This window comes from Coregonus clupeaformis, chromosome 17 (genome assembly GCF_020615455.1).
Source record: "Coregonus clupeaformis isolate EN_2021a chromosome 17, ASM2061545v1, whole genome shotgun sequence".
Classification (NCBI taxonomy): domain Eukaryota; kingdom Metazoa; phylum Chordata; class Actinopteri; order Salmoniformes; family Salmonidae; genus Coregonus; species Coregonus clupeaformis.
In genome coordinates this window covers 33,183,250-33,191,779 of record NC_059208.1, presented here as the reverse complement: position 1 = coordinate 33,191,779, position 8,530 = coordinate 33,183,250, and the positions used below count along the sequence as shown (strand labels likewise).

General features: G+C 37.2%; 1 protein-coding gene across 7 annotated transcripts; it reads right to left on the bottom strand.

The window, feature by feature from the left end:
* Window positions 1–755: 755 nt before the first annotated feature.
* mbpa (myelin basic protein a) lies at window positions 756–7,701 on the bottom strand. Of its 7 annotated transcripts, XM_041902844.2 has the most exons (7): window positions 7,451–7,701; window positions 5,121–5,213; window positions 4,298–4,327; window positions 4,054–4,074; window positions 2,902–2,985; window positions 2,769–2,784; window positions 756–2,084 (listed from the first exon to the last, which is right to left on the bottom strand). In XM_041902844.2, the coding sequence occupies exons 1-6, from the start codon at window positions 7,568–7,570 to the stop codon at window positions 2,779–2,781; spliced, it is 354 nt and encodes a 117-aa protein (XP_041758778.1). In that variant the 5' UTR covers window positions 7,571–7,701; the 3' UTR covers window positions 756–2,084; window positions 2,769–2,778. The 7 variants fall into 7 exon arrangements, with proteins under 7 accessions (XP_041758778.1, XP_041758779.1, XP_041758774.1 ...); XM_041902845.2 differs by lacking the exon at window positions 4,054–4,074; XM_041902840.2 differs by lacking the exon at window positions 2,769–2,784 and having other exon boundaries at window positions 4,298–4,324.
* Between the last annotated feature and the right edge of the window lie 829 nt (window positions 7,702–8,530).

The window sequence follows — 8,530 nt, the reverse complement described above, 5'->3', positions numbered from 1 at the left end:
TTCTATCCAGTTAAATCATAACATAAATGTCATATTGCTCAGGGTTTGAGAATTAGTTGCCTATTATATCTCGATGTGTGCCCGATGATACCCCTCATCCCTGATTCTCTGCTGAGCGCACAATACCTAGTATGGTCCTAATCAGATGATCCATAGCCTATACTATAGGCCTAGGCTATACAAAGAGCATGCTCGGAGAAGCAAAGGGCAAAGTTATATTTCTAAGAAAATGTACTTCCTTCCCGAGTTTTGCACTGCTGGGATGGTGTATATTAAACTACACTGAACAAAAATACAAACGCAACATGTACTGTGTTGGTCCCATGTTTCATGAGCTGAAATAAAAGATCCCAGACATTTTCCATACACACAAAAAGCTTATTTCTCTCAAATTTTGGCCACAAATTTGTTTACATCCCTATTAGTGAGCATTTCTCCTTTGCCAAGAAAATCCATCTACCTGACAGGTGTGGCATACCAAGAAGCTGATTAAACAGCATGATAATTACACAGGTGCACCTTGTGCTGGGGACAATAAAATACCACTCTCAAAGGAGAAATGCTCACTAACAGGGATGCAAACAAATTTGGCCACAAAACGTTAGAGAAATAAGCTTTTTGTGAATATTTCTGGGATCTTTTATTTCAGCTCATGAAACATGGGACCAACACTTTATATGTTGCGTTTGTATTTTTGTTCAGTGTACATTACAAAATGACTGTACTTAAATTAAATGTATGATTCTGAGAACTTGTTGGCCATTTAAAAATCTTTATTTCAAAGAACATTTTACAAGAAACACATTACTCTGGTTTTCAATCGGTTTCTTCACCTTTAGCACCAAGTGTATGTTATTGAGCACCCTCAGAAAAATGTATGATTTTATAAAGTTTTAATCATATTTTTTATTTAACACTCATACAGTGAACAGACAGATATGTGCACACGAGGGAAGTGACAAATTAATCAAGCACATAATACAATTGTTTGAGAGAGAATTTGCTAAACTAAATGCTCTCACCCGCTCTTTTACTCTGCAGATTTATCAGACCTCTTAACAACTTCCCATTTCACCATCTCTTTTACTCAAAAAGCTAACTTCCAATTAACCACTTTCAGAAATAAATTTAAAGCATTGAAACTACAAATTTAAAGATTAGTCAGAAAATATGTTAAATCCTCTCAAACAGTTTTGAAATATATACGCAAAGTTTAACAGTGCAGTTTGTAAGGGCATTTGTTTTAATTATTGTTTAATAGGTTTGGACACCATAACACTATACGTTGATGATTTAAGTGCCTAAATAAAACAATACTTTTGTAATATGACTAAACGAATCAAATGGAATTGTTATACTACAATAGAGTATTACATAATGTTAGTTTATCATTTTTACAGGTAGTTTTCCCATTACATTTTCAAATACACAAGCACTGCATTCATGACATACTTTTCACAAGACAATTTTGACTATTGCATGCATAACAAGACCCACAAACACTTTCTTAGACTAGATTTCACATAAATGGCGACATACAAAAAACGAAACAGTCGTGTGTTTGAGTTCCTAAAAACAACAAGGGGGAATATAAAGCATTTTTCTATGTGTACAATAGAACATCCATGTACAACATGCAGACAAATAGAGACAAATAGAAAAACACAACATGAACAACCCATTGATAGCATACACTAGCGTCATCAGAACAGGGTGCTAGGGTGTGGCGAATAGCCCATTGAGCCAAATGTTAGAGTATAATCATTTTGTAGCATTTCCAAAAATCTAAAGGAGAACTTTCCCTTAAAACTCAGATTATAAAGCTATTGACACACTCAACAGCTCCCACCCTCAATGACTGCACATTTTCATCCCAGCAGGCTAAATATTAGGTGCCAAGATTGTGTCACTATCTACAAACAAAGGAGACTTACTGGTGTTAGTGTGTTAACGTTGTCAAGGGTTGTTGTGAGTCTGTCAAATGGAGATCTTTCTCCTCTTCATCCTTTTCCATGGTTTTCTCATCTAAGGAGAGCTCAGAAGATGGTGCTCCAGCGTTTGGGGGGAAGGCGGGACTTTGTCTCCTGTAAACAGAGGGAAGCAGAAGTAATACATTAGATTGATATCTGAATTATTAAATTCTATACAAACAAAAAAGGAAATACAGAGCTTTAAAAGTGCTTGTCATGGTTGGACAAGTGTCTCTATTCGATGGAAATTTGATTTTCTATGAGAAGATTGGGATTTAAATTGTTATTTGTATTTATATGATTGTCAAGTCACATTTTCAGGGATTGAAAGTTAGTACATACTCTCAGGAAAGAGGGTTGAGGTAGGTATAAAGACATCAATAAATAATACCATCAATAAAAATGAGTTGTGCAATAGAGATTAAACTGAAAAAGCATTGATAACAAAAGACACCCTCCACTTTACAATTAATTTCCCTAATACCTATGCATTTACATGAAAGTTACATAGCCAGGTACAGTGTAATTACCTGTTTGCTTACTGTCATACCTGTTTATAACAATGTGTACCTACATTGTAACTATGTAAATATATAGGAACATACTGTACATTATAAAGTGGAGCCCAACCAGTCAAGTTAAAAATATATAATTTTGTCCATTTAATTAATGCGCATATTAGTTCAGTATGATGTCAAATAAATCACAATGTAATTAGCTTTTTTGAGATTTTATGTATAAATGAATGATGATTCAGGATGGATATGGCTAGGTTACTAATTTGGCTAATTTACTCACTTTGATAATATCACCACTGTTGTTTTGAGAGGTAAACACAAACAAGAAACAATGTTTATCAGGTGCACTCTTTAGACAGTGTAACTGTGTAGCGACAAGATAAACTTGGGACACAAACATCAGGACGTCTCACCAGGTTGAAGATTTTGGACAGTGTTCCTTGGTCTCTGCGACGTCTGTAAGATGACTTTGTGGCATCAGCATGCGGTGGCGAGGCCTAGAACAAGATGCTTTATAAACACATGGAACATGGCTGGACCTGGGTATAAATCAGTGCTCAGCTCTCATTGGATGAAGTAGGGAGCGGTGTTGAACTAGTAGTTATATTGAGTTTGAATATATTTTGATAAATACAATGGGTATAAATGTTACATTACTACAATGCTCTATTGCATTAAACCCAGAAATGTCATGTTGCTGTCAAAATCAATTGACTTCATTCAGTGGTCTGTTACTGTAAAATAATGGTATGAATGAAACAGGAAGAGAGATAAATGAGGAATGACCAGCATTACAGCAACCTTTAGGGGGTAAAAAGATGGAAGACAAAGGCATGCATTACTTCAGAGCACACATAACACAGAGAACTGGTGAGGAGCACATGTCAATTCTTACACACTGGACAGCTCTGTGGACACAGAGGAGTTTAATGAAGAAACACACTAATGCAGGAAGATTAGTGAGTCACCATGAACAGAGAATGAGGCAGAGATGAAAGAGTCTCACAGACTGGTATGGAAAGGAAAGGTGTAAAGGAAGGCGGGAACTGTTGTATATAGGGGTCCCTGAGAGAGTGTCTTTACCGGTTGCGGTTCAGAAATAGTTGAGCAGTGTCAAAGTCATCCAGAAGCAGTGACTCTAAGTTAAAATGTCAGAAAAACAGAAATCATGAGATGTAATGGCACCACAGTCCAAGCTGCACTTGAGCTTTTCATCAGCAACTACTTTGCCATGAATAATTCCATTGTGAGGAAAACTGTGTTTGACGTTGATTCACGCATTTGACATTTTCCATCTGAGTAAGAATAGTAAGGTAAACAACGTTTGTACTTAGGCTATCTAAGAAAAATATATATTTTCTTTTGGATGTTAACTGTCTTGGAGAATCACACAAGGGAAGGAAGATGCAAAGTTGGGAGAGTAAAAGTTAAATAAGAGGGAAGAACAACATCAAAACGCTCACAGAAGGACATTAGAGAAAGTATTCAGACAGAGGGAGACATTGAGATGTCATTATCACACACAGGGCTAGGTTTGAGTTTAGGGTTGAGTTTGAATGACCTACCAAGCCCAAGACCTCCCTCCACTAGACATGGAAGAAAAAGAGAGGATCAGGAAAATTCATGAAGGCCTACTGGAGCAGCGCCTGTTACTATGACAATTGAAAACATAGGCCTACTGTACTAGCTACCCAACTTGCACAGGCCCATGAAGAGATGCAAGTCATGCACTGTAAAAAGCAAGGAACGTTTTAAAGATAATTACCACAGTAAATAAAAAATAAAAATAAAGGAAGTAATGGAACTCACCCTGGACTTGGGACGGGGAGAGGATGTCTGCTGAGGATACAGAACACAACAAATGATAAGGTCCTATTCTATGAGTTAAAAAATGGAAACATAAGGACATTGGCTAATGGGGAAAACCCTTTGCAACACCAGAGAGTTTAATAAAAAACAGTACTATTGAAAGTTTGAAGCAGTGGTGTAGACCTAGAGACACAGACTTGTACTAGATAACTACTCTACCCAATATCTTGTGAATATGTCTCCTAATGAGGACCAGAGCTGGGCAAAACATCTGGTCTGTCTAGATTATGAATAATTAAACCAAATCTTCAATGGGTGAAAAATAACTTTGTCCAAGTTTACATTTATATTGATGAGAGAACATACTGCTCAAAGCTACATTATTCTCTGAGCAGTATATTTTCTCATCAATAGAAATATGAACATGAATGGGTGAAGATGAATACTGTATGCACTACAAAACTCAAAGAAAATAAATAACCGCTTATTTACAGCTACAAGTAAATATTGTTCCAACTGTATGGCAAGTTTGTTCATGCCCTACCTGTATCAAACAATCACCATTGACCAAAGCAGATGTAACTTCAGGTAATACATTTTCTCCAAGATCTCTACAATGCTTCAGGTAAGATAAATACCATTGAGAATTAAACTAGTTTATAATTCTTTGACAACAAAACATATTGTGTAAGAGTGTGTAAGAATAAGTTCAATATATTTATTTCACAACCTTTTCAACTTTACAATTAGTTTATTTAAAACTAATACAATACATGTTATAATATATAACATTGCACTGAGGTAGTCAATCGAAGATACTCACGCTCAAGCTCCTGAAGAAATGCATTACGGCATTCTCATTAGCCCGACGTCGAGGGGCTGGCTTGGGGGAGGTGGCTTGACCCCGGAAGGACCCCTAAAGGTATAAACAATAGTCAAAAACACACCTACGTCTCACTGCTAACGTTGGACAAGCAGGCACAATTAAATGGCTATGAGTACATGTTAACCTAATCCATAAACGTCTTTATACAGTATGTACTCTATGTATTTTAAATTCATTTTCAACTTGAGGTGACTTTCTGAACAGATACTATGCTCTGTATTTCTTCGTAATGTTATGCATCCTAGTTCACAGAGTTAATGTTTTTTACATGGTTTGCTCAAGGGAATTAGAAATTAAATTAACCTCTTAAGGATCTGACCCTTTTTTTAAATGTTCACCTAAAATGACATACCCAAATCTAACTGCCTGTAGCTCAGGACCTGAAGCAAGGATATGCATATTCTTGATACCATTTGAAAGGAAACACTTTGAAGTTTGTGGAAATGTGAAATTAATGTAGGAGAATATAACACATTAGATCTGGTAAAAGATAATACAAACAAAAAAACATGCGTTTTCTATTAGTTTTTTGGTTCCATCATCTTTGAAATGCCCCAGTATAAATGCCAGTATAAAATATATATATATAAAATAAATAATAATAATGTATGCACTCACTAACTGTAAGTCGCTCTGGATAAGAGTGTCTGCTAAATGACTAAAATGTAAATGTAAGAGAAAGGCCACAATATAATATTGCAGTTTAGACGCAATTTAGATTTTGGCCACTAGATGGCATCACTGTGTGTGCAAAGTTTCAGATTGATCCAGTGATGCATTGCAATACTGGACTATTTTGTATCAAGTCTGTCTAAATGTGCCGAATTGGTCAATTTATATATTTTCAAGTACATAACTATAAAGAACATACAAAAATGATATGGTAATACAAAATGTACGTTTACACACTACCAGGAATGTCATACATGATGGATCATTAGCTTATACACTAACTTTCACACATCTAGATGGCCGGGCAGGGTGGGTGTAGAGCCAGAGACAGCAGTGGTTCAAACTGTAGAACCCAGTTCCTACATTTGAGTATAAAAATGGATTTTATCAAACAAAACTATGCTACATTTTATCTCTGGGACCCTTAGGATGACAAATCAGAGCAAGATTACTGAATGTAAGTACATTATTTACCTTCAGAGGTGAATGTATCAAACCAGTTGCCGTGATACGTTTTTTGTTGTTGTGCACTCTCCTCAAACAATAGCATGGTATTTTTTCAATGTAATAGCTAATGTAAATCAGACAGTGCAGTTAGATTAACAATAACTTAAGCTTTCTGCCCATATAAGACATGCCTATGTCCTGGAAAGTACTCAATTTGTTTCTGACTATTGCAATAATTAGAGGAACTCGAAATGCAAATATAAGGTAAGGTAAGGTATACATTTTTCAATGTTGGTGAAAAACATTAAAGACATGCCTCGGAACTTTGACAACTAGTAAATCATTTTTTAAACCTCCCGCTTTGGGCTGAATGTGTCAATGTGTAGTTCATACATGCATAATCTATGAGCAGAATTACGGTCTTACCTCAATTAGCCACAAAATTCCTAGTTTGAAAGCGACTGTTTACTGGGAGGTGTGCGGCACCATTTTCCCTCCAATTTCCCCCATGTGGGCCAGCCCCCCTAGCAATTAGAGTTCCAGCCAATGAGCTTTAGCCCGTCGCCATTTGAGTGATAGCTAGCAAGATGCACACACAGCAGAGCAAGAGAGAGAGCAATGACATGGTGCACAAATGTGACGTAGTACGCCATTTTCGGGGACCACTTTTGGCTCATGAGCACTACTTTCGGAACTACTGGCCAAAAAGTATACAAAAGTACCAGAGAATCTCTTTAAGAGATTGTCAGCAAATAAATTAAATGTGTATTCCTGTTTATCAACGAGAATCCCTGTTATCTTTAGTGGTTCTATAGCTATTCCTTTCCCCCAAAAAAAATCCTCAACATGGAGAAACAATGCCAAACAATCTGCACAGCAAGTAGTCCATTTGATATTTTGGGTAGATCTAGAATAAAAATTAAATGACCAATTATCTGAGATTATTACATCAGATATTCTAGCTCTACAAGTATTTTAGCGCTGCACAATAAATAAATCACCTTTTTTCAAAGAATCTCTCTCGACTGCAGATTTCAACACAAAAACTGGACAGATCTATCCTTACCATCGTCATGTTAGAACTCTATAGACTGGAATAGTCTTGGTGAAGCCATTGGTCATGACAGCTGGTAACCCCAGATGCTCACCTTGCCCCTTTTCTTTTTGTCGCCTCCAAAGAACATGCTAATCTGATCCATCAGGCCAGGGGCCTTCTTCCTCCTGCTCAGTCCGAATGAGCTTTGCCCTGAGGTACTCGCTGTGGCCATGCTGGATAGTTGTTAAATTGGGTGGGGTCGACCGCTCTGTATCTGGGATTAAGACCTCTCAAACCAACTCTGTAAACGCTTTGCTGTTGCTCCTTGGATACTTTTCTATCCGTCTGACGTTGGATGGGCAGTCTTTGAAGGTATCGCCCCCGTGCCCCAATGCATCATGGGAGATGAGGCGGGTCAGGTGGGGGTAGGCGGCCACAGTGGCGTCTATGGTGCTGGCCTGACTCCAGGCATTCTTTGGCCCCTCAGTGCCTGTGGAGTCAGTCACTACCGCTCTCTGCATGGGCCAGCCATTGTTCTCCCCCCCAGCCTCACCCGGCCTGAGGAACAACAGGGGTTATCTAGGAGCCTGACCTAGGGCCCTGCCTGATGCAAAACAGTCTCCAGCACTGTGAGGCCATTGTTGAAATGGACCCCATATATCTTTTTGATTGATTATATTCAAATAAGATTTAAAATTAGCCCTGTTTTCCATACAGTTGACTAGAAAAAAGGAAACACCTAAATGCTAACTAATGTTGAAACATATGGAAATTATTTCTCTATACAATAGGTTGTTAATCACAACTACACAAAAGTGATGGTCAGCTATGGAAAGAGCTTTGACCTCCATTACTGTAAATATGATATTCTCCCCCTTAAATCTGAACAGACATAAAAACCATACCTACTTAATTATTTCATAATTCATAAGAATGTTCAATGCATTTAATGAGTAATAGTTATTATAGCTGATATTTACTCATGCTGTTTTGCCAATGCAATATTTAAGTTTACCAAAGAATGTTTGTCAAACTCGATTGTGTTGTTTTAATCCATTGAAGCTGCAGCAGCTGTGAAACAAAGCGGGTTCTGTAACACGGTGAGTTGTGTTAGAAAACACCCTAACATTAGCATATTCATATTTTAGAATAGATGCCTTTTTCTTTTTTTAGTCTTTAAAAAAAATATATT

Bases quoted from the DNA above. Each gene is read 5' to 3' on its own strand.
- mbpa (XM_041902839.2), bottom strand. From the start codon at position 7,570: ATGGCCACAGCGAGTACCTCAGGGCAAAGCTCATTCGGACTGAGCAGG. The intron at 5,214-7,450 runs GTGAGCATCTGG...TTATACCTTTAG, and splicing joins ACAAAAAGAAAAGGGGCAAG to GGGTCCTTCCGGGGTCAAGC. The intron at 2,986-4,053 runs GTAGGTCATTCA...ATCTTGTTCTAG, and splicing joins GGAGGGAGGTCTTGGGCTTG to GCCTCGCCACCGCATGCTGA.